At 44.1% G+C, this 26,609-nt stretch overlaps 1 protein-coding gene across 4 annotated transcripts in view; it reads right to left on the bottom strand.

The window, feature by feature from the left end:
* Window positions 1–492: 492 nt before the first annotated feature.
* PALM2AKAP2 (PALM2 and AKAP2 fusion) overlaps window positions 493–26,609 on the bottom strand; it is a 274,674-nt gene continuing 248,557 nt past the window's right edge. For all 4 annotated transcript variants that reach the window (XM_055699085.1, XM_055699086.1, XM_055699087.1 and 1 more), the window contains 3 exons: window positions 22,267–24,658; window positions 13,890–14,068; window positions 493–4,038 (listed from right to left, as the gene is read on the bottom strand). In XM_055699085.1, the coding sequence (XP_055555060.1) occupies window positions 3,946–4,038; window positions 13,890–14,068; window positions 22,267–24,658 (2,664 nt within the window). In that variant the 3' untranslated portion in view covers window positions 493–3,945. The remainder of the gene's footprint in view (window positions 4,039–13,889; window positions 14,069–22,266; window positions 24,659–26,609) is intronic.

Consider the following 26,609-nt stretch of genomic DNA (forward strand, 5'->3'; position numbering starts at 1 on the left):
CCTGGCACCTTTTAGCTCTCACAGCTAAATATGACGGCAGCTTGGTCTAGCTGACGATGAAAGGGTGGTGAGAGGCTGTGATAATGGGCAAGCTGCTGGTTGCTGCAGCTGAGCATGTGAGAAATGGATGACTGGCTGAAATGATGTGCTTTGCCATGTGGGATGACAGGGCTTCTGCAGATGTTAAGGAAACAAGGTAAGAAATCAGGTGCAATTCATCACAAAGCAGATCTGGCCTCTGCAACCCTCCCCAGGTACATTAATGGGAAAGAAAAACTCAGGGATACTCTTGTATCTGCAGTTGACACCACTGAAGGGAGGAAAAAAGAGATCTCTCCTGCCTCTAGACAGATAGATGGACAGAAGCAGAGTCAAGAACTGGGGCAGAGATCAACCAGCTACCTTGGGAGATGGGACACAGGCCACCCTCCACCAGCTGCATGCTGCTTGTGGGGGTACACCTTTCTGCAAGAACATGAAGAAACAGGCAGCTTTATAGAAACACAACACAGGTTTCTGTTTTAATGAGAAAATAATTATATACTTGCATTGTAGGCCTCACAGTCACTATAAAACAGAAGCAGGATAACATTTAAGTGGTTAACATACAGAAAGCCAGGTATTGTTGAAACTGGTTGATAAGTCATGATAAGGATGCTGACTTGGTTGTCAAACACACCGATGTGACTGTATTTTCCTTCAGATAATGTCAGTATGGAGCAAGATGAAGCCCAAACTGGCAGCTTTTAAAACGAATTGTTCAGAAAACCTGCACTGTAACCCCAAACTGATTATAATCACAAAAGCTAATGCTTAACTATTTCTCAATACACAGTTTCATTAAAACCAGTCTTTGCCAAGGGAAAAGGATCTGAGTGTTTCTTTTGTGGAGACAAAGTTAACTCTGCAATAGTGCTCTTTTGTTGCATTTGATATAGTTATATATAGATAGATATGTATTACTGGCGTATACTTATAAACACCTAAGCTTGGTAGCATGCAAATGAAATAACAGAGGCAGGTAAACTGTATCGCACTCGCGTTACCACAGCACTGAATGTGTGCTGCTGACTATGAGTGTCCATAATTTCTGGAAGAGAAAAACTCTGCTGGATGGAAAGTTTGGCTGTCCTGGACTGATACATGCAAATATTTTTGCCACAGAAGCTGCAAGCAAATGCTTCTAGCACAGAGGACTCCTGCCTGGCCTCTCCCCAACAACACATCCCCTTTCTAGAAAAGAAAGGTGCAGGCTCCTGGGAAGGCAGTTTCAGGGAGCAAGTCTGAAGAGCATCCTTTGGTGCAAGACCACATCACTGTAAGTACAGGGGCTGTCTCCTCTGCTTAGGAAACCCCTTTTTCCCAGTCTCACTTAAGCTTTCCTAAAGGATGGACGGAGCCAGGACTCCTCTTGTTACAGATGCACAGAACTCGTGAATCTGGCTACATGAGATATGGTCTCACTAGAGTGCTGCATTAGTGGCGTTGCTTTTCCTAGTCTGATGGTAACGACCTGCCTGCAGACAGGAATCACAGTTCACTGTTGATTGCCATGTCTGGACAATGGGTCTACTTCATCAAGTATGTAATTCCTTCACAGGCATGGTGCCTCCCCATGCACCTGGGTTTAGAGAGCATCCTTGAGCTAAGCTTGCTGCCCTTATCACAGTGAACACTCGGATCAGCAGGGTTTTCATCTGTCCAAGAGCACTTAGGGAGACAATTGACAGAACCGAGTTAACGGGTATATGTAATTGTATTTGCTACAATTCCCTGAAAATAAGCCTCAAAATGATAGTGTCCAGGGACAGAAATCACATGCTGGAGGAACTGAAGTGTGTGTGGGGGGAATAATTTGGTTGCAAGCTCTGTTTAAGAAAAGCACCAGAAATATGTTCACAGTATCGGTACTCATTTTAAATAAGCTCACTGTTTCAGGATCAAACAGCACAGCAGGTCATAAAACCAAGGAAACGCTTAAGGGAGGACCAGTATCCTGGCTGATGACTTTTTAAAAAGATGTCAAAATAAGAATTTTTGTTTATAAAAAAGACAGATTATTTCATATAGAAAAAAGCTCCGTGTCTTTTTTTCTGTCACCTCTCAAACTTGTTGGTTTCTAGTCCAGAAATTATGGTTCCCAGCTGTAAAATACTCTTATTGTATTGCTTGCGTGAAAACAAAGAGTAAACCCGCAGCCTCTATACTACATACAAATACAAAGCACAAGAATAAATACCACATTTCTTTTCCTAATTGTCAGCTTACAAAACTGGTCAATACTTTGCAATTGTGACTCATGCAAATACCATGTTGGGTCAAATTTTAATATCACAAATACTGCATTAACTCAGTGCCTTGTTTTTATATCCCCTTTCAGAAAAAAAAAAAGAAAAAGAAATTAGCACTCATTCCTATAGCTGATACAACAGCTTTGGAGAAAATAATCAGTACATGCACTGCCATACACTTTTTGGTATGCCAGCCTCATGCACACGCCTGCACACACACACACACACACGCGCGCGCACGCACACGCACACACACGCACACACCCATGCACACGCACACACAGATCCATACTAATCCTTCACTGCTGATCCCAAGCCTAAGCAATAACTAAAGGCTCTATGGTTTGCTTGTAGCACTGAAAACACTGGCTGAACGGCAAAAATTATGTTTTCTTCCCTTGTCTGCTCTTCCTTGTTCACTCCTTCCAACACATTATGCCCTTTAGCTTTTTTTGTTGCCTGGAGACGTGAAGACTTCCATAAAGCACTCTACTTCAAAGGCTTTTTATGTTGTATAAATATAGTTGAAGACGTAACTATCTTTCTTCTTTATTTCATACCTCTTTCTAGGCCACAGGCTGGCTTAGTTCACTTATTGCCTCATTTACAAATTAAATGTCCTTTATTTGTATCCCTTTCCCACTACCTTTCTACTTCAAATTATCCATCTTCATAGAGTTTACACATATGCCATTCTTTTCCCTCCCCACCATCAAAAAATAGTTGTCATCCACTAAATACAGATTTTCTATTTAGAAACTTTGTTATGTAAATATGCTCTGAGAACCTGGAGCTCAGGTGATATTGCAAGCATATAGGATCCTAAAGCTAAGGTAATCCATTTGGCTTAGCTCTCATCCCCATCTATTCCACTCCTAAATTGTGATGGCTTGTGTTTGCAACACAAGGACTGTTGTACTGAGTCTACTAGATTGTACATTTGCAATAACTGCCTCCCTGTTTGCTTTTTTTTTTTTTTCTCCTTTGAAACAGATAAATTACTAGAAAGAGGAGCAGAATCCATCCTGCCCAAAAAACACCCCAGTCCCAAACCCCAACCCTTCAATCCTCTCAAAGAAACAGCAACAGAGGGCAATATCGTTGTTTTGTGGCTGGATAAGAGTATGCCGAAGCAACACTGATGGTCTCAGTGCAGCAACTGTAGGAGGCAAAGGAACTGCAGGAGGGTCCAACAGGAGCGGCTGGGGTGACAGGGGTCCCAGGGGCAAGGCAGGGCTGTCGATTCAGTCAGCAGGACGCACGAGGACAAGCCCTGGCCATAGGCTCCTCCACGTCGACCTCCCACCATGTGCCTGCAGCCTCTCTGGTACATGGGGACAACAGCCCCCTTGTCCCCCACCCCCAGGGTTTCCACCCCCTGCACCCTCTCCATTGCATTATTTCAGACGGGGGGTGGAGGGAAGGAGAAGGGGATATTTTCTAGGTGGGCTTTTCCTGTTGTTCTAGGATTGCCAGGAGCTGGATCGTTTCTGTGTCTATGTGCATCGAGTTTGTTGTGTATTTAATAAATACTGGACTAAAATGCTGCTGCTTTCGTGGTGGTTTTTGTGTTGGTTTTTTGTCTTTTTCTTCCTTCCTTTCTCTTTTTTTTGGTTTCGGTGTGCCTGGTCGCTGTCTTCACACTGCGGTGTGGTTATTCGTCCTCCTCCCGGTTGGCATAAATGCCGGCTTCCCAACGCAGTGCCAGAGCACTCTTCCTGCGGTTCACCCTGGTTGCCTCAAGGACCTGGTCAGGAGAGAAAGGGAAAACACATCACATCACTCAGCTACCTGTCTCCCATGCCGGGGTGCCCTGCACTGTGCACCCAGGCAGGCGGGACCAACGGGGCAGGCAGGGACCAGCTGGGCCAGCCCTTCCTGCTGGGCTCCCAGTGCCGCACCTTGTGCAAACTGGGAGGACTCATGCGATGAAGCACTTGCTGATGTGAAGGTGCAGGGGATGGCACACGAGAGCAAAGCCACGCCACGGGAGGACAGAAGTGGTAGGAGCTGTCTGGCAGAATTAGGGAAGCCCCAGCTGCCCCTTACCAGCCTAGCTGCACATTGCCTGGTCCCAGCCTGGGGAAGGCAGATGGCAGAGCCTTGGTCCTCTCCCCAAAAGGCAGCTCCGTACCACCAGCTTGCAACAACCCAGCAGAGGCTGCTTTGGAGCTGCATGTGCAGCCTGGAAAGCGGTCTGCTGCTTATTTCAGCACATCACCCCTGCAAACAGGACTGGGCAGTTCCCGCTGCATCTTCTCGTGGTCTCTGGCTTGCAGCTATGCCAATGGGAAAGCCTATGCACTGCAATCAAAGCGTTCTTGGAGTGAAAAATCACTCCATGCATACGGGAAATGAGGATCTGCACAGCCTACAGAGTCTGGTACAAGATGGGCCCTTAAAAATTTATGTATTTTTCATGCACACACAGAGTCATACACACAAACGCATATAAAAACAGTATACCCACACATGTATACACAGAAACAATTAACGGAAAAAAGTAAAAAAAAAACCCAACCAGTTTTAATGAGGTTTAACAACATATGAAAAATAATCAGATTAAACCAAAAGGTGTTATTGTGACATGAATCTGATGTACTCCTCGGCCAATAATGCATGCCACTGGGTGTTTTTCTCCCAGCAGAGTGAGATGACATAAAGAAGTCTGTGGCCTTCTAACAGAAGCACATAGCAATGTTATTTTCTGACCGACACTGAATAACAGTTCTGTGATCAAACTACAAAGCTGCCAACATCCACTGCCCTCAATGTGTTTTAAACCAGCCCTCCCAGAGAAGCAGACTTTTGAAAAGTTTAAACAGTCAGTTAAAAAACATAACTGTAAAAAAATACCCCCAACAAGTATGTGACTGTTCACTGAAACAATGCCTGCCATCCCTGGTCCCTAATGCTTCCTGCAAGCTGCTCTGCACACTCCTCCGCTGCAGAAGAGTAGCTGGCCTTTTGAGAAAGGATGATGCTATATTATTTTTCTGCATAGAAAGTCAGATGCAGTGAGGACTTAAGCCTTGACTAGAATAAAAATAAATAATATAAGACTAAAGGAACTCTTCTTACAGCTTGTGACAAGCTGTGGTTGGAAAGCTACACAGGTACTAGGGGCTCCTGTGCAAGTTATATTGGGAAATCAGCTCTGAACTGTCAGATGAAATTACAGGGCATAACCTTGCTCACCTTTCTGCATTTACGCTAAGACCCAGACCTCCATTCAGGAGGTGAAGGTAAGGTGGAGTTTTGCCAGCTTTATTATTTCTTTGCCCTCCTAATTTCGACTATGACTGTGAACAAACCAAAGAACTAAGTGGAAAACCCAGCCAACAGAAAGCTAAAGCTCCATCTGCTTCCCAGCAGTGACCAGGGCCACAAAGCTGGTCCAGGTTCACTGGGGGGGATTTTTTTCTGAAATTTTGCCCAAAGTCATATTTCCTGGTTTTGTAGAGTAATCACAGGAAAGGGGGAGCAGAGCTGAGCAATTTCTTTTTTACCCAGTAAGGGCAAACATGCTCACAAACGTAAAAATTAATCAATTTTTTTTAAAAAAAATCAAAATCAGTAAAAAAATTCCTTCTGAGACATCAGCCTGTAAGCAACATACCAAAGCTACTCCCGCTGCAGGGATGAGGACCAGCAGCTTAAACTGCGTTTGGGATTCTGAATGCCTGAACCAAGGAAAGACAACCCAAACCCAGCAATTGAAAATGGGACTGGATATTAGTGCATCACCTCATTATCTCCTCAGAATAAGAAATGACAGTGGCTGCTCCAGGGTTAGCAATAGGGGGTGTGGGTTGGGGAGGAACAGTCATTTTGTATTTTTGGATGGCAACAGATGAATGCTGCTAGACAGAAGACTATCAAGACCAGTATGGGGTAATAATTAAGTAAAGCAGGGAAAACTACTGTTCTCCTCACTGGAACTTGAAATTTACATGAAAAATCAGAAAATGTGGCATAAACTTCAAACCCAAATTGCCACAGTCAGAGTAGTGGTATATTCAACTGAGGCCTGCTGAATTTGGCCTGAAGATTTATGCCAGCTGAAAATAAACTGGATTTTACATAATTTACAAGACTCTCCAGTCAGTGTCTTCCTTGCTGGAAATTAAATCATTGCAATGGTCTCTGGTGATGGCTTGCACAGTCAGGACCCTTAAACTTTGAAGATTTCTGCTTTGAATCGGTCAGCTCGTCTTTATCTCAGGGCTTCTTCTGTTTATCCTCTGTCTGCAAACGTGCCTAGAAGCTTGTCTACTTCTGCAAACTTTGCTGGTTGCTCCAAGGAAAACTGCTTCCAGAATTATATCAGAGACACCATGAGGGCACTGCATGCAGACTTAGCCTTTGCTGGAAAACAAATATTAATGTCTGGCTTAGTATTAATAAACAAGCCCTCTAAACAGTAGAGCAGATACTAATAAGCTAAAGGTCCTTTTCAATAGTTACTCTGGAATTATTCTTCTAATCTACTGAAAAGAGTGTTTGACCTAAAATAACCCTCATTTTTACTAGGTTGTGTCAGTTCTACACCCGCTAGAGGAAACAATGGGGTAATTATAGCGTGCAACTAGAATGACTGAGTAGAGAATTGGGACTCCTCAATGGAGCATTGAATTCACAACCCAGTAAGCAGCTTGCCTAAAATAGCAAACAATCTACCTTTTAAAATATTCTTGGCAGGTATCAGGGCTGTCTGTGGGCCCTTCATGAGTCCAGCACCCAGAGGCTCTCCCCAGCACATCAAAGGAGGGAAAGTCTTTTGCTTTTGTTGTTGTGGCTACTTTGGGTGTCTGTAACACACCATATTTTGGACACATTACAAGATGCTACCTCAGTGCTTCGTGAGTGTCCTCCCTCATGATGCTCCAAAATCAGCTCAGCCGGTACAGGCAGAGCAACCCAGGCAGGACCAGGCTTGGGTGGCCACGGCATCCTAAGGTAGCCAAGTTCTTAACTGCTTGCAGAAGGCATATAACAAAGATCAGAAAGATGACGAAGTAGATGGTTCATTCAAGCTTAGGCTGAAAAACTGAGCTGGCCACATCCTAGTGGTAAGGCCACATCAGTGAAAAAAGCAATGTTGTTTAAAATGTCTTTTTTGGGAGGGGCTGTTTGACTACTAGTTGCAATAGAAGAGGAAGAATTTGGAGAGCAGAAGTAGGTGTGAGGGAAAGACTAATGTACCACGGTATGTAGGGCTGTAAAAACCACTGCTCACCTCTCTTTGCACAAAACTGCTGTGTGGATCTCATGGTTGCAGCTCTGGAGTCTCACTATGAATTGCAGAGGGTTTTTTCCTGACAGATTTCATCTATATTTAAAGATTTTGTGGGGGTGGGGGAAGGAAAAAAAAAGATTGCAACAGCTACCACTATCAGGTGCAAGATTAATTTACCTATCCATCCTAGAGATGGACGCTAAACTGTCCTGATCTTCCCTTCAACAAATGTAACAATAATTGCTCTCTCACTGGCAACAAGAGAATAAAAAGCAAAATACCGATATGCTTCAGTCCAAAGCATATTTATCCCCACCACCGAATGAAACTGACTGCTATCCAGTACAGGCTAGTTTTTTTTGAAGAACAACAACGGCAAAACTGATGTGGAAGCAACATGATTTTTCTGGAGCTTAATATTTTACTAATTCTTCCCATCCAGACCTGGGAGAACTAAAAGCAACAAAAACAGAGATTGCAAAGTTCTGAGTGTCTAAAATCTACAGGTACCATGCAGGAAAGTTACTGTACAAGACACCTCCATGGAGCACACCATGCACAAAGAGACAGAAGCACAAGGTCAGGGAACAGCTGCCTGGTTCTGCATTCCTGCTCAGGAACGATAAACTAAACACTTTAACATAAAACTGGAACTACTAAGGGACGAAGAACATCTATTCCTCAAGTATAAAGGTATTTACTGTACCTACTTAATGCTATTCACTGAATACACCAGACCTCCAGTGAGCACAGTGAGGAGCTGGGTATCTAAGACAAAAATGTGTTTACCTGAAAAACAGCATTATACTGCTGCTGGTCAGTATTAAAACATAATGTGTTTCCTCTGCCATCAAATCTAGTATATTGGTTTCCTGTTTCGTAACACAAAAACTTTCAGCAGTAGCCTTTAATATCACATCAATGTCACCTTAATGCAGTATCTCCTACAGCATGACTGCTGTTAAGCAAACTCAGGATAATGCCCCATAAATTTGAAGATACGTATAGCTGTAAGGCCAAGAGTGGAAGATTTCGAGGATAAAAACAACCTACACATGTGCAGGCACATAGTTACCTGTGGTTTCTTTAAAACAGTGGATTAATGTGCTTTTAACACAGGCCGCAGGCATTTGAGGGTGATAAACCACAGCGACCTAATGAAGCAGGCTGTGTTTTGCTGCATGTAGCTTAACTTCAGCAGTGACTGTACCCTGCTGGGGGGTTGCTGCTTACCAGAGCGGAGCTGGCAGGCTGGTTGCATGGAAGCCCCGGCTCCCAGCCAGTGCAAGCATGGCTGGGTCAGCTCCAGCGTTGCTGACAATTAGAATTGAACCACCTGCCTGCATCGGAGTGGGTTATGGAAGGCTCTGGTGAACAGGAGACACAGCTCAGCTGTGGGGTCAGTAGAGAGCTGGGGGGCATCATGACTGGAGTTTTGCTGTTCCTTCCAAAACCACTGCCTGGCTTCAGCTCCTGATTTCCAGTGAGGACCAAATGGTTTCTTCAGTCTGAGGCTTAACACTGGGATTAGCCAGATGGCATACTTTCACCTGCATACAGAATCGCTGTGTCCTACAGTCTTTTTCATCTCTACCCCTTTTCCCATCCATGCACATTCATTCCCAGCTCATTGCGTCATTATTATTTCACGGAGTGAACACGCAACCCTTCCCAGCAGAAGGCCAAGGGCTGGGCATGTAACATCTACACCTGAGCTTCTGCCTCTCACACAACATCAAACGCTCTGATTGCTACTTACCATCCATAAATCATAACTCAGAATACTGTGAAGATATTATGAGGGAGAAGAGGTCTAATCTGTATTTAAACCCACATCTCTGAGAGCACACTGCTTTTATACTGCTTAACTCTTTATACAAAGATCAATCACTGGCTTGTATCAGTGAGATAAAACCCACACTAAATTATTTAATGAATCGGAAATGGAATAAACTTTACTTTCCAGGACAGAAAATATTTATATACTTGCCTTGAGGTAGCTGATGTGGTCAAATATGTCATGGAACAGGGCAATAGTGGAAGGTTCATGTTTATAAGAAAAGATGCTGACGCTGGACAAGAGTGTCAGTCATTACCACAATCTGTTTGTGTCTCTTAGAGATGTCCAGATTTACACTCATTTCTGCACAGAAAATTACAGGCAACTGAAATGTCTGCATCCTGTTTCTAACAAACATTGCAGAAGTATAGCTGGTATCAACTCTCTGCTCTTAAAATTGTTGCCTTTGGCAGAGTACGGCTTTGTAGGGAATAAGGACTGTGCAAGTTATTGCCTTGCTAAAATACCAAATGCCACTGTATATGCCCATTCTTTAGTAGGTCTGGGTTTCTTCTACTCTGAGACCAACACTGATGCTATGCTGTGGGACTGTGATCAGTCATCACATCACAACAGAAGACAGGGACAAGGACAGGTTACCAAAATTCACAAGACGGAGGCCACGTGCTTGGATCTGACTCTCTTCTTCCACAGACGAAAGGTTGGTGTGCAGATTCTTTACAAAATACTAGGCATTTTGATAGTGCTAAATACATTGTAATCAGAGACAAAAGAAAGCCACATCAGTTTCGCTCAGCGTGTGAGGGTGCTTGGATCCCATGCTTAGCTTTGCCAGCTGAACAGTAATAGGGATTAAGGAGAAGTTCTCATTTCATGCCTCAGGAATGCTCCAGACCTGGGCAACAGCTTCCATCCCTTTAATTACAACCCCTCCTATGCCAGAACTTGTAAGTAGAATCCAAATGTTAGAAAACGAGCCACACAAATATTGTTGATGAGAGATACAAGGGAATATCACACACACACATTTGCATCCCAGTTTTGATATGAAACAGCACTGGCACACAGTATGAAAACGCAAATTGCAGTGACATGCAATTGAAATCACCATGCAAGAAGCAAAAATAAATAAGCAGTTAAAAAGTACCTCAGAAGTAACCTTGCTAGACAGTAATTTACAGGTGTACTGGTAGAAAGGGAAAAGACCAGCATTAGTGCATTGAATAAGCATGTTGTAACTAGGAAACAAAACCAAAATAAACTGCAAGAACTGGCACATCCCAGAGTATAAGAAGTCAAGCAACTTGGTGTCGTAAGGAAACAAAAAAAAAAAAAAAGTCAGTTAGGTGTTTTTTTAATGGTGTTGCTTGGCCAGTCTCAGTCTTGTTTACTATACGTGCTTGACCCATTTTCTTGCTGCTGCTTTTTCTCTTTTTCTCACCTGTTGAAATCTCTACTGTAATACATGCTCTTTGGAAGAAACTGCCCCCTTGCCTGAGCAGTGAAGTTCTTCCAAAAGCAGATGCACTTGATTTGCCCTCTGGTTCTGAAAGGCAAAGCCTGCAAGCCCTGGCCAGAGTGTCTGCGCTGTAGCCACTGAAGCCAGACATAAAACAGAAGGAGGTGATGTTTGAAGGAGAGACAGTGTAGATGTCCTGCTGAAACCACCCTCCTGTCTTTTAGTATGTCATATGTAGGGAGAAACTGAAGCTCTATACGTCAGTACTGCTGGTGTGCTCAGCATGTGAGGGGGAGTTTCCATGCACATCAAACCTCTCCACGATCCCATTCAGGAGACCGTGGCTGCTGCCTTCTGTCTCGCCAGCAGTGCTGGCTCTGTTCAGCCTTGGCTGCCACAGCACCCTGGCTGCTCCCAGTACCCAAGGAAGTCTCTGGTTCCCCTCACTCACAAAGAGCAATGCTGAGATATGTTCAGCTCTCAGAACTTCATGCTCCAAGTGGCAGCTGCCTGTCTGGTTGTCATTTATGCTCCTCCCCTGCTACATTTAATGTATTTTTAAAAACAAGCCAGTGATGTGGTCTTTTGTTTCATTATTTACAGAAATCTTTTTCCTGAGCACATGGTCAAATGTCCTCTGCTGACAAATGAAAGCTATTTGTTGTTTAAATAATTATTGCTTAGCCTGGCACATAAAATATTAGCTCAAACCAACAGTGGTATGAGTGCAGAATTTGTTATTTGAATTATCTTTCCCCTGCCAATGGTGGGAGCCGTTTACAAAAGGAGAGCAGAAAAAGGCAGGGAAGAGAAACAAAACACTCCTGCTGGTCTGAGGAAGCTCTCCCTGGGCTCTGCAGGACACTGCCCTCTAATAGGATTTTGGGTAGGCAGCATCAAGAATGTAAATCTTGTTTGGCTGTATGCAATGGGCTTACATGAGAAGAGAATGACAACAAAAAGCAATGGGATTTTGGTGTGTGCTGGGGCTCTATAAATTCACTGGAGCCTTGACAATTTGTCCCAGAAAAGGATTCTTTCCGCAAGTTGTCTAACGAGCACTAATCCTCTGGGAGGGCATTTTCGGGCAGTCAGAGACAGGGCAGCTTTAGCAGCAGCGGACAGCTGAGCTGGCATGCAGAGCACACCTTTTCAGTGAGATGTTGCCCAGACCGGGGTTCCAGTCAGGACATCAAGGCTGCCTTCAAACTGCAGAAGACAGTATGTAACTGTGGCCAGCCTGCTTTCTAGGGGACACATGCGCAGCTCTGCAAGTACCTGGGGAGTTGCACTTGGGTAACTAAGCAGAGGGAGTTACGTCTAATGACATCTTAGATGTCTTTTGCCTGCTACAACTTGTATGACAAACAGCACATGACCCTCACAGCTGTGGGAGAAGATTTCAGCCACAAGCCACTGCTTCATGGCCTGGGCAAGTCACCTTCACTCTTCACAGGGGTGGCGGAAAAGCGCAGGCTGAGGACCAGCTCAGTGTAATCTCTTTAGCAGAGCAGCTTCACCACTGTGCCAAGGTTTCAAGCCATCGGACTGACAGATGCTTGCTGTGGGACTCCAGAGGACCAGTTCTGGTTTGCACAGCAGGAGTTTTATAACCGTCTTTTTTTGAAGTTCCTCCTGCCTTCTGCAAAAGGCATGAAGGTGTGACATGTCTCTCCTTTGGGGAGATGCCAAAAGACAACACTCACTGGAGCAGGTGGAGCCACCCCATTTCACTGGGTGCTTTTGGGGGAGGGAGGGGAAACCAGAGACATGGTTCCCAAGGACATGTCTCCTTCCCAAGACATGGCCCCAGGATGCCGCTTCCAGAGCAAGGCATGCTGCCAAGCATGAGCTGGCCTCCTGCATGGCATCAGGAATCTGACAGACAATGAGTTCTTGGTTTTCGACAGCTTCAGTAGAAAAAGGGTACCAGAAAGTTTCTGGTGTGCAATGGAAATTAGTCTATTTACATTTTGAGTCAGGTCTCCTACTATGTTTTAGTTAACCGGCAGAAATACAACAGGACCCCTCCACATTGCATTCCTTCTGATATTAAGTTATCTTTGGCTATTGTGCAATATTTACCAGTAATGATTAAAAGCTGCCAGACTAGGGCAATATTCACATTACAAACCTTCACTTACTCCCATACACCTAATAAAACTGTAACTTTTATGAATATTTGTTTGGAGCATGAACTCCTTGGTGCTGGAGTCATCACTCTGACATCTCTGCGAAATGCCTGGAGAACCGAGGGTGCTTCAGCAAACAGTGTCTATTTAAGAAGTTTTATATCACACTTATATCTCACTACCTTCTGCACTCACTGCCTACAGTAATAATTAGTCTGAATAAGAAATACCTCATGCTTTGTTGGGAAACAGGTTGTAAAACAGTTGCACTGAATTTTGATGCTTCCAGCTATGAATTCATATCTCTTCTTATTAGTGCCTCCAATAAAGAACACCTTAAGTGGATTAAACTCCACTATAGTAATGACTGAAATGCAGGTACTCATTTCACAAACTGAAATTCTGGCTGATTTTCTGTTTGTGTGAAAGACAGATAACAAATCCATCGGGAAAGAGCATGCTGCCCATTGATGGATCCAAGTTAATTTCTGAGATGTTCCAAATCCAGTTCTGCAAGGAGTGGTTTCAGGGGAAGTTACTTATACTGAATCCTGAGCACACTAGGACAGGACTTTGGGGATCTACAAACACAGATGTGAATACATGCTTGATCCACAAAGTTCAAAAAGCCACTGAAATAGCCCACTGGAGGGTCTTGGTGATGTTTGAGTTAACAGAGTCCGCCAACCGCAGGGCAGCCACCCACTGCCCTTGTATTAACTAGCTTAATTAATTAAAATGAAATTTAATTTGAGTTGCCTTTGATATTTGCGGTGACACTCTCTCTTCCTCTCCGCTGGCCCTCATTCTTCCATTTCAAACATACTGGCCCTTACAATGTGTTAAAATCCTTACACACTTGCAAAATGATCTGAGTAGATTCTTGGGAAGTAAATATTTTTGTTATCTGGATGCTGGTCACAGTCTCTCTTGCGGAGCAAAAAGTGAAAAGGAAAAGTGCACTTACACTGCTGTCATCCATCCTTTCTCGTCTCTTTGTTTTGTGTGTTTCATAATCCTCCATGAGTGTCTGCATCAGATTCTTAGGTCGCTGGGCTCCCGTAGGCTCTTCAGGTGGTGGGTCAGACTGTGAGACGGGGCCTTCTGTGGTGGGGGATGGAGGAGGCTTGATCTTCTCTATCTTTCCTGCAATGACATGAAAAAGAATGACCTTTTCTAAGCTGAAGCACTCATGAGTTGTTTCCAAAAGATGGCAGCTAGAGAAGCATTTTCAGTGAGGTTTGAATGAAGAAACAATTTGGAATGAAATCTATGATCTGGTAAATCAGGATGGCCACAGGCTTGTAAAACACTCTCCCTCTTCCTGAAACCCACTACACCAAAACATCACAATATCTTTTTACAAAACCTAAAAGAGTTATCAAATGATACAAGACAAATTGAACCCACCACTCTTTTTTACAGTAGTATCTGGCTGAATTACCCTCATTCCCTTCTACAGGACACATTCCAGTGTTCAGGAAATGTTTGTAAGATTCTGGAAAACTGCATGATATCTTTTTTCTGTATCAGACAGTACAGTGCACAGGATGCTACCACTATATGTCAGGGACCACATGCTCGACATCCACAGAAGGCATCTTGTTAAGTGTTGCTGGCTTCTTCTCTTCTTCCAGTGCTTTTTATCTGCCGTGTAAGCATGAGAGGCTTGGGGTTTGTTGCTGGTACCACTCTTCCCTGCAGCTGTTTCCTGCAAGTCACAGAGGGTGCTCCTGGAGGGACACCTGTGACAGAGCAGGGTGGGGTCTCTGTTCCACACACCCCTTGTTTGGACAGGACCCTTCAAGTCTCCTGGTGGGAGGAAAGTCAGGGAGAAGTCAGGCTGCTCCCTGATTGTGCCCATTTCACCCAGGGAAGGCTGTTTCAGGCAGAGTGACCTCAGCTGAAGAGGTGAGTAGAAGGCAAGGCACAGCAAGACCACTGCACTGAGCTGTGTGACAACACACACTTCTCCAGGGAGGACGGCTTGTGTTTCTCACTACCAGGCATGGATCCAGGTGAGCCTCCCACCTTGTCTTGGTGGGAAGAATGAGCACAACGGTGGCATGGGAGTAAGGTGTGTGTGGGTCCTCAGCTACAACAGGAGAAAGCACTACTCAATCAAAATCAAGTTCCCTTTTCCATAGCACATCAGCTCTTTGAAATAAGATGGTTCAATCGATGGGAAAGAAAAAAAGGAGAAAAAAAACCCACCCCAAACCCCTTACAAATAAGTGAAGTAATACGGAGGATCGTGGAGATTTTCATGGAACTACCTGTTGCTGAGATGAAAACCCTTGCTGCTCCTTCAAAAAGCATCGTGACAGTGGTAGCCACTAGGGAGCAGCCTTGAAACCTCCTGTAAGAAGCAGCAAGATTGATTCCTGAAGGAAGAAGTGAAACCTGAGCCAGCACTGCAGAGGTCTTTTACAAGAAATCCCCTTGCCAGGCTTGTTTCATTTCTGTCCAGTATGGAAAAACCCAGCATCACTAGTTTCTTGTTACAGGCTTGGCTTAAGCTGCCCGGTGCAGGGATCAGGCCAGGAATTCATCCCCCTTAAATCACCCCACCAGAGACCGGAGAGGGACTTTCCATGGGCCCAGGCTCTTCTCTGGGTTGCACCAGCACCAGCTCCGCAGACCATCAGGAGACATGCTGCCAAAGCAGAGAACAACAGCAGGTCCTGAACTGCCCAGCTGCACCCATGTGTGACGGCTTGGACTGCTCAGCAGGAGAGAGTAAGAACAACTGTCACCTTGCCCATTAGGTACAGTGGGTAAAAAAGTCTGCTGAAAATAAAAGGTCTGATTAAGGGTCAGATATCTTGCTGCATTGCTTCATTCTTACACTAGTAAGTAACTATCTTGGGTGTATGTAAGTAATGCAGGAAGAATCAGGCTTCTCAGATGTCTGCCCAGCTTTTGCTTTCCCCTGGGGATGCAGAAGCATCACAGGATGCTCAGACCTGTGGACAAACTTCTTGCCTGAAAAGAGCCCTTTGTACTCTGCTTCCCCTGGAAAACAATGTAAACTATAGGCTTTTGGGATCTGCATTTTAGAAAAAGGATACCTCCACGCAGATCTGTCCTCCCTGGGTGCAAGGCACATCGGTTTCCGTATTGTAGCAGTGACCTGCAGCAACACACAACTTGTTCTGTGCACGGCAGGCAGTGTCACTGTGAAGAGTGTCACAGTTCCCTTTTCATAAATAGAGAAGCCAAGGTAGTTAAGGAGATTTGCTCACAGCAGAACAGTGGTTTGTTGGTTTGTATCCACAAGAAATTACACTTATACAACAATTTTCTCTGTGTAAGTGCTTGAATTCCACTAAAAACTCGGGAATTCACAGCATCAACCACTTCTCATAGAGAAGTGTCTCTTTCAAGTTCCTAAAAATTTTGTGAGAACAGGTAGGCAGGTGGAAGAGAGAGATCCTACCAGTGCCAACAGTGACAGAAAGTCAAGCAACCAGCACAACCATCAGTGAAGTTGTAGTTAGAAGATGGGGCTGCAGGGCTCTCAATCACGACAAAAAACCCCTCTGTGAACCCGATGCAGAGCTCCAGTCCAGCTCAGACCTGTTCTGCCAGTTTGGACTGTGTTAGAAATGTTGCTGGGTTAATTGTCTTCTGGCAGATTTTCATCCAGATAAGGTGCTGTTCTCAGGCAGGTACTCAGGCAGAAGGGTCATTCAGCATTAAAAGTACCATAAGACATGATGATCACAGGCACTTTGTATTTCCATGGTCCCATACCCACACCTGATGCACACAGACACCGCTGGTGGTCCTTGCCCAAATCCTAGCTGAGTAACAAAGGAATTGTGTTCTGATTCAAACAGAAATAGGGCCACACTGTGGGATATCAGCAAAACCTGCAGCCTGATGGTCACACTTACAAGTTAACAATAGTTATCATCAGTGCCTTCCCCTCCAGAGGAAGGCAGTCCCCTGAGGTCACATTTAGAGATATTGCAGGATACTGAGTACAGGCTATAGCACCCCAAATCTTCATCTACACATTTACATTTTTCTCCTCCTTCAAAGGGCCTCCAAATAATGTTCTGTTTCTTCAGTTCTGGTGATGGCTTCTGCTACTCTCTGGCTTCAGGGATCTAGTAGGGCACTCCTGCAATTTGGGTTCTCTTAATTAACTGCCTTTCATGCTATTTGGGGCAGGCAGGTCCTGCTTCTATAGAGAAAGCTCTTTCTCAGCCCTGGGGAGGGTAAGGTAAAGCTCAGGGAAAGGGCAGCTGCTGCAATGTCCTGGTCTGAGGGCTGCAAGACGTTGCCTGACATGTCTCTGAAAAATCAAAGACATGTAAGAGCTGGGGACAAATTAATCAAAACCTCTGTACAGCTCTGGGGAGCAAGAGGGGTTGTGATGGTGACTTAACCACCCTGTGGACTTTGTTGGGTGTCCAAGCACTTGCTGCAAGCTGAGGATGGATGGTCAGCTGATTTGCCACAATATCAAGAGGAGTGACCAAGGGGAGGCCCTGGGACAAGGGCCTGAGTCACCACTAAGTAACCAGTAGGTACCAATGGCCATCACATAGTGTTAACTAAGGCACAAAGGAGATGTGAAGAGTGGGGCTTCATGCAAGGAAGAGCAACTGTTTGACAGATGCTGTTGGCATTTTTTTAATACACCTGCACTGCAGAGAAAAAATTTCAAAATAAGATAGTTCAGCAAGAAAAATTGTTTTGGGAGACTAGTCTGTGCTGGATTCAGGGGATAGCTCAAGTATGCCAAAAAATGTCACTCTGGTAATATGGAGCCTCATTACCACTCCAGGTGAAAGGTGGGCTTCTTTGGTCTTCTTTAACACCAGGTGATCAACATGAATATGCAAACACACAAACAAGAAAACATTAAAAAAAAAACCCCACCTCTTGAAGACCCTCTCACTTCATACACATTCTTCACTAGAGAGGGAATAAGAGAGCAAATGACACATGAACGGGGTTAGTATGCTGTGAAGGCACTCTTGGAGGTGTTTGGGGATGAGTGATGAGCACACCAGAGGAATCCTTGAACAGAATGATGAACTTTGCTTTTTTCATACCATTGCTTATGAAGGGGTTAAGGAAACAGTATTTTCCATAAACTCAAAGCCTTCATTTCTGCTCCAGCTTTTCTCAAAATTCTCATTTTAAAAAGAGGTTCATGTATATGTATTAGACCTGATCCTTATTCTTTACATGTATACACGGTGTTAGAAATTTTGTGATGGCTACAAATATGAAAAATACTTTGCAACAAAGTTTCTGCTTCTTCTCCCACCATACAGTACACCATATCTTCAGGCTGTGGTTGAATCTGAGAAATTTCCTTAGTGTAGGTATTTACTAGTGAAAAAAGTAAGTGGAAGATGGTTTTCAGGCTGAAGGGGCTCCTCTGACAGGCTTAAGCTCCACAGCTGTCACTCAGGAAAAGAAAGCAAGGAGAAGAAAGCGAGGAGAAAGCACACACGTGTTCCTTACTATTTGCAGGCAATGTTTAACTGAAATTTAAAGGTACCTGATCACTTACATCTCTAAACTGCAACTCCCCTGCTGGGCTTTTGCCATCCACTGAAATTCTCTCATCTAGTTCATCAACTGAGTACAACAGAAGATAACTGCTTGGTGGGCAGCTCTCCCAGATGCATGTGCAGATGGGTCTGAGTACCCTGCAGAATGCTGGGAGTGCAATGTGCCTTCTGCCTCACCTGGCAACGCTTTGGTAACAAACACCAAAAAGGCAGATGTGGCAGCTGCAGGAAAGCTTCTCCCAGGTATGGCTTCTTATGTTAAGGATTTCCCCATGCCTCATCATGAGACAACAATTTTTTACAGAGGGTTTCTCTCCCTGCAACAGGAAAGCCTTCACAGAATCAAGACCTCTCATGTAATGATTTTCACACCTCCTCTGAAGAACAGGATTACTCGAGCCAGACACTACAGGAAGTTAGACAAAATAAAAGGAACATGGGAACTACACCACCAAGCATACATGGGATCCTCTCTCATGTCACACTCACCACCCTGTTCAAATAAACTATCTAATAGCCCAGCTGCTCTGCTTAGGAGGGATGGTGTACTCCCTGCAGACTGGAGAAAACCACTGGCTTGCTCTGCAGCTGCTCAGCACCTTGCCAAGTGCACCAGGTACTGCAGCAAAACAACACAGGAAATGCTTGAATTTAAATACGGCTCCACAAATATTTTGGGATCCACCATGACTCCATTTAGCCACGTTCAAGCATTTTTTTAGTCTTTCTTGGGTTTCCTCATGCAGGAAACTCAATTTTTTGGGAACGGAGCTGGCATAGGTTCTTCCCTTCAGCTTTCCAGAAGTACTCTGGAGAAGGTCTTGTCTAGCATGCACGCAACACATAGTTGTCATTCCACTGAAATTACTCTATGTCTTGCTCCAGTGATCTGAGATGGGTTAAAAAGCTGCTTCGAAGCATCCCAAACAGCTTTAAAAAATACTTTTTAGCATATGCAAGTTTATTACTAGGATCCATGTTGGCTTGTGTTGGGTGGCTGGCAGACACCAAATTCAGCATTACTGTCAGTTGTATTAAAGTTGTGTGTCAGTCGGGTAAAAACAGCCTGTTTGCTATCTAAAGCAGTTTGAAGTTATTTCACACGTACACCCACATGAATTGTGTTAATCTTCCAAACTTCATTCATATTAGCAGTTCAGTTCACTGCAGTAATTTTCTGTGGTTTGTGTTTATTATCCACAGTGAAGTAGGGCAGGAATAATAAATAACCAGGGACCACCAGGAGCCCTAGTAAAGCTACTCTGCCCAGTCCACCACCAAAAAGCAACCTGACAGGTAGATCATTGTTTTTTAATTACTGTACCTCCTCAAAAAGAGTTACAGTGAGTTTACACTTCTTCACTTAAGGTTTAGCAACAGATTTTTCAAATTTAGACTTGACCCACTAATACCTTTCTGCTGAGGTATCCTGATGTTAAGAGTGCCAATTCTTTCTTTGGGAAGGCAATTCGGTGACAGAAGTACCTCTGTTTCTTCTTTTCAACATTGTCACCAGTAGTTACGATTTTTACTATTATTTTTCTATGTGAAAATAGATATTCAGGTTACAGTATCAGACATGTTCTACAGCATTTTCCTTACTGTACCTACCACAAATAGATTTTCTTTTCTGCTCTGTATATCACGTTTGTAACTGGCTGCTGTGAAGCTTTGCAGCCAGATTTTATTGCCTCTGCTGAATCACCTTTTGCCCCTGTTTTTGTAAATATTGAAAAGATGCTGTAAATATTACAATAAAAGGACAGTTGCTGCAATCTGCCAAGAGATTGCATAGTATCCCTTCTCCCTGTTTTTAGAGTTGTCTGCAAGCTTTAACTGTCACACAGATGGATAAAGGGACAGCAAGGATGAGATGAGGTGAGGGTATGCACCCTGCAATGCTAAGGGTGCCAAGCTCATTTCCGCCAGCTGAGAGCTCTGCTGAGTACATCCGCTGTTTCAAAAACACTGGAAGTAAAAGATTCAAGACTGACTTTGGCAATGCTCTTTGTGGTTTTTTTGATCAATGGCATCCTTACACATTGCCACATATTCATCTTTTCCTAGAAATTAATTCTTTGCCTTGTCACCAGCTGCAAACTGCAGTAGCTTGAGTCATTGGTTAATAGATCCCAATTTTCTTTCTTTAACGTACAGCAGTTGGACATTTAAAGGAAACTGTCTGGAATGATTCATTACAAATGTAAGTTTATCATTCTCACTGGAGTGTAATTTACAACAAACATTTTAACATCAGACACAAAGTAAATGCCTTGTCGTGTAGAGAAATAAGAACAAGCAGAAGTACACTGTTTTCCCAGATGCTCCATTAAAACAAGCGTTAGTGTCAGCAGCCCTTCCAACATCACTTGTGAGTAAAAAGCAACCACTACCAGCCTTATTTCGAGCAGCTACAGATGTTGCCATTTTTGAAAGTGGTGATTAGCACACCTTTAGACAACGAGTCTTCCTAGCTGAAGTCTGTGGTGCCATGACTGTGACATCTTGTCAGATGTTGCTTAGAACACCTCAGTTCATGGAGACTCCCTATCAAAAATGCTGTTCTATAGGATAAATAGATATAGATATAATAACAATAGCACTTCAAAGAAATTATCAACACCTGTTACATTTTTTGGCAAGAAACACAGGTTAAAATCATTCTCTTTGCAGAAGAAACAAACCCAAGTATTTAAATGCTGTATAACTCTCCAAGTTCACAATCAGACCTGGTAATGGACTAAATGCAGACCCTATCCAAGTTTGCCATGACTTTCAAAAGAAAAGGATCACCCTGCACAATTATTGGAAGCACCTCTAGCCCAGATTTACATCAGTGGAAATAAGGACAGAATTTAAGTATTCTGGGCAAAACTAATACTTCTTCACAATGATCACTATTAACAAAACCTTCCAAGTACTTGCAAAGCATGTGTAGGTCTATACTCATAAAAAACATTACACAGAAATAAGCCTGGCATGTGTTTCTAATTTTTGTTTTAATTTTTTTTGTGTGTGTTATATTAAGAAGGCATTAATTGATTTATTTTTTGCAAAGGGAAGGAGGAGACAGATAAGCTGTAACTGCCGTGAATGCCACCACAAGGACCCTAAAGCTGATCAGTCAGAGGACTTCTACCGAATCTATTAAGCATTTTGTTTGTGACACCTGTTTAATTCAGCAGTGAATGACACCAGCTGAAATACATGCCAAATCACAGCTCTGGAGATCTTTTCACCAAAGTTCATTAAGACGACCAAGAAATACCTGAAAACAGAAAGCATAATATACACAAAAAGAAATCTGATGCAAACCTCCAAAGTCTGTAAATCTCCATTACCTTTGCACTTCCTCAATGACATGCAAGAGAACAGAAAGCCTGTTAAAAAAGGCTTTGTATATCTGTCTTTCAAATAGTCTTGCAGCTGCAAAGAACACTGCTGTCCTGCCTTACGGTGATCCTAAATTTCAGTGGGTGATCTGAGCAATGCTGCAGTAGATATGTCATGATACAATGTGGCAACGGATGAATAGAGCACAGGGATTCCTAATGATCATGAGTGGGGTATGCAAGTTAGGTCTACCCTACATTTGGGGAAAAAAACCGCACATCCACAGGTGTGCTCACAGACAGAAAGTTAGGTCATCCCATGCCCTCCTTCTGCCTGCCTTTTCCAGGCACACAAAGTCATGACAACGCTCCTGCTCCCTGCAGAACGACATAGTCAGTCACGATGAAATAAAACTGAATCTGACCTGACCCTTCAGTCACACTTCACCTCCCCTCTGACACTCTGGGCTCTTACCTGGTGCAGTTTTATAAGACACAGTTCTGGTGGGCATGGGTGGTGCACTCTTCGTAACAGGGCTTGGTGCCATCTGCAGACCTTGCCTCTGCCTTTTCAGCTCCTCTTCTCGTTCCTGGGCAGCTCTGATCTCTTCTTCTATCATCGACAAAGTCCGCTGCTTCCTTGACCGTAACTTGAAAGGGCCCACAGTCACTTCAGGCTCCTGCATGGCTAGGATGGAGGCAGTGCTCCTCAGCTCAGCTGCCTCTGAATACTTGCTGAAGTAGCTGACTTCGTGCTTGTGTTCCTCCACAAAGAATGGCTGGCTGGCTGAGTACACAGGTGACTGCTGCAAACTCTTCCCTTCCCTGAGTCCTGAGTCTTCCTCTTTTGAAGTCTTTGGTATGCTGTCCCTTTTTTCTTGAACAGGTGAAGACACCTGGGGTGGCTCAAACATTGGGTTCTGCTGCTCCTTGGAGGCTGGAGCTGGCCTGGTGGTGACTGGCTGCTCTTTGACTGAGATCTCCTTCTCTGCTTGGATTTCTTCCTCCTTGCAATTTGCTTTATCCACCTGCTCAGCTATGGCTTGTTGGATGGCATTTTGAACCAGCAGGCCAGCATGGTACTCCAGCTGGTCATCAATCAGCATGGAATCTGCCAAGGCAGAGGAGGGCAAGTCACAGCCCGGGTCACTGAACGACTTGGAGATGTTTTCTTCCCTGCACTCTGCTGGGGTGTCAGCCTGCGGGGTCTGTGGCAGGGAGAAATCAGCCAGTGAGCTTTCCTGCAGGGCGCTCATGGTCTCATTGGAGGCACCACTGTCACTGATGTTATCCATGCTGAAGTCATTGGAAAGGGTCTCCAAGACAGTGGTATCCTGAGACCTGACAGACAAGTCATCCAAACCAGAGTCAAGCTCCTCTGGAGGGGAAGAGGCGCTGCCTGACTTCGGGAACTGGTCTAGCATGCCCTGTCCATCATCCTTCACCACTGTGAAGACTGCTCTTGCACTCATGAATTCTCCATCCTCTGCCCACAGTTTTGAGGCCTGTCCAGCTCTGGGGCTATCACTGCATGGTGACTCTCTTACTGGGTCAGCAGTGGTAGTCTGAGCATTTGTATCATCTTCTATGCTACCAGAGACCTTCTGTGCTTTGACAACAGTGGCATCATTACCTTCAAGCTGTCCTGTTTGCCCACACACTGAAATGGGTCTTGTCACAGAGGACAGCTGCTTGTCTACTTGTGGAGAATTGAGGCTTTTGTAGAAGGGTTTGATGGAGAACATTTTGGGTGTTCCTGACCGCCTTGGTGGGGCCTGACCCTGAGACAGACCTGAATGCTCCATCAGCTGGAACTGCTTTCTGGCAGCTGAGAAGTCAATTTGCTCTGTGACAATATCCTCTTTCTTGATATTGACTGGCTCTGGTGGTACAAAGGAGCAGCTGACCTGTTTGGGGGATGTTGGTATTGCACCTTGCTGCTGCTGTCTCTCCTTGCGCTCCTTGTACTTCTTGTGGGACTCTAGATGCTCTTCATCTAGCTGATCCTCCAGGGACTTCTCCTGGGGAGGGTTCCACCATTTGGCGGCAATGTTAGGGTTTTTCTTGACAGCCTGGCTTTTAATGAGTTCCCTTCTTTCCTTTTCAAGTTCCATCATCTCCTCTGATGGTCTCACTTTACGTACCCTGTATTTTTCCTTTTCTTCTTCATCTTCAAAAAGCTTTGAGGGCTTTTTATCTTCATGGAAGGCTCGTAGTTCAAACTTAGCCTCTTTTTTAAGGGTTGTAAGAGTTGTTTCTCCATCCTTAGAGGACCTTCTAGAACTGTTTGAAGATGTGGGACTTCCTGGCACCTTCAGACTGTCCCTGGTGTCTTCTTTCACTGCACCCAAGGAATGGCCATTAGATTTCAGGTTCTCATCCTTTGCACTAGCTTCACGTGGTTCAACTACCAAGGGTGCCTGCCTGTTGGCTACAATTTCTTCTCTTTCACTGAGTACTGAATCATTACTGACATTATCAGATGCCCCCGAGCCATCCATAATGGAGACTGCACTTGGTTCAGGGGAGGATGTCCCATTAAAGGTATTATCTGCAGCAGAATCACAGCAATTTGCTTCCAGCACTTCATCTAGGTATCTGATCTCTTTAGCAACTTCACTATCCAGAGATTCGTGCCTGTCCTTAAGTCCATTGTGGCTGGCAGCAGGGGAAAAGAAGTGGGTTGGACTGTCTATGGGATGTGGTGAAGCCACTGTGGTGATACTTTTATGTTCAGAAACTGGAACTTCAATTTCCATTTTCTCTTCCTTTGTAGCAAGCACACTAGCTGGCTCCAGGAAATTGGCACAGTTTTGGTCTCTGTTTTTTCTCAACCTGATGTCATCCTCAGGGATTCTGGAAGATTTCTAAAATAAAAGAGAAAAAAACTATGATGAAGTCCTAAAAAGCAATGTTTTATTTTTTGCAAAGTAAACACCATCTGGAAAGCAAATCCAAGCACTGCCTAAATGTGAGATTAAAGCAGCCCCTCAGAGTGTAGGAAGGAAAGCAAGGCAAATCATTAACGCAAAACCCAGAAAGTTACATTACTATAAGCTCGACAAGGCACTAAAACAGCAACAAGGTTTCACATAAGTATCTCGCATCTGCTTACCATCCCCACTTTGTCATTATTTCATGCCTGGCTCCTGATTTGCCACTAAAAATGAGCTTTGGATTTCCAAGTTATTAATGACTTGGCAGTTTACGGTCTTCAAAGGGTTGCACATGCAGCACACACCACCTTATCAACTTGGTATTTTAAAAATGCTTTCCACACCTAAAGGAAATCTCATAATGCTTCTGCAGATGAAAAGTATTACTGCCCCCGCTTTGCCAAAACAGATGCTAACACGCAGGAAGAGTAGGTGATTCATCCCGAGTTAGGAAAAAGGATGTGGCAATAGCAGAGAACGCTCAGTTCTCAGTGGGTCAATCTTGGTCATCAAACAGAGGGTAGAATTACACAGCGCTGGAAAGATGTGGGGTCTTCATGCAGCCCACACGGAAACCCACATGCAACTGGACCTGGGAGACAGGAAGTGTTTGTAACTCCCACGGCATGAAGACCACCACAAGGAGCATGACAGGGACCAGAGTCATGGTCTCCTCCCTCCCACTACTTTGACCTGCAGTGCAGATGGACTGGATTCATATTTCTTACTGATGTGTTGCCACTGCCTTCAAGCAGGGTATTGAAAGAAACACTATTTATGTTCACACATGAACATATTTTATTGGTCAAGCAGCCTAGTAAACTTCCCATGAGTAAAGTCTGAAGGAACTTCTGATTAAGCTGGTAACATGTCAATGAATTTTTCAATAATTCTTTACTGCTGAAAAGCAGAAAAAAGGAAACACCAAAATAAAAGATGAGGGCATTTTCAACATTATTCAATAACAACTTGCTAACTCTTGCTAATTCTTCCTAACACCTGAAAACCAGAACTGACACATCTATTCAGTTTGACTAACATTTCAGAACAGAAGCTGGATACCTGAGGTCTCCGGCTCCCTTTCCACACACAGCGTTTCTATGTGTGAGGCATGGACCTGGGAAGCAAATGGCACTGACCAAACCCTGTGAACTCAGTGGCAACCCAACAAGGGCACCTGTCATCTGCTAGTCACCCCTGCCCTTGCTGTCCCTTATCTTGCATGCTGTTAATACACACAGCAGCAGCAGATGATCAGCTAGGAGCACAATGGTACTTGCCAGTGACCTGAACAACGACATAGCCTCTGGATTTATACAGGCAGTAAAACCCATTTGACAACCTTAAGGAATTATACCCAGCCAGCCAGAAGAGCTCGCTTTCTAAAAGCACTTTGAAAGAGTTTTCTGTCTAACTATGTAGCTGTACACAGTTGAAGACAATGCTGGCTTCAGCTACAAGGTATCTGCTTGTTCGTTGTGCTTAAACACTGGGAAAAACCTTTAAAAACAAACAAAACACCTGCTTTTGTCTATATATTTTACTTTACATACTTGATTGGTTCTGATTGCATTTCACTTTCTCTTGAACCTAGAAATTCTCTACCTGACGTTTCTAGTAGTACTTTTCTTAAAGCATATTACATTTTTCACTATTTAAATATCTAAATGTGGTCAGTTTCTTCTTTAGTCCCATTGGAGATATCTTCAACAAATCAGATCTTCTGCAAACAAATAAAGAACAACCAGTATAAGAAGTCCCTACTTCCTGAGTGGCACAGCAGGAATGAAAGAAAAAAAAAAAAATTAACCTGAAAGGGCAGGAATCACTCTTCAATTCCCTGCAGGGCTCCAGGTATCAAGACGCAATGGGTACTCAGGTG

Source organism: Falco cherrug, chromosome Z (genome assembly GCF_023634085.1).
Source record: "Falco cherrug isolate bFalChe1 chromosome Z, bFalChe1.pri, whole genome shotgun sequence".
Classification (NCBI taxonomy): Eukaryota; Metazoa; Chordata; class Aves; order Falconiformes; family Falconidae; genus Falco; species Falco cherrug.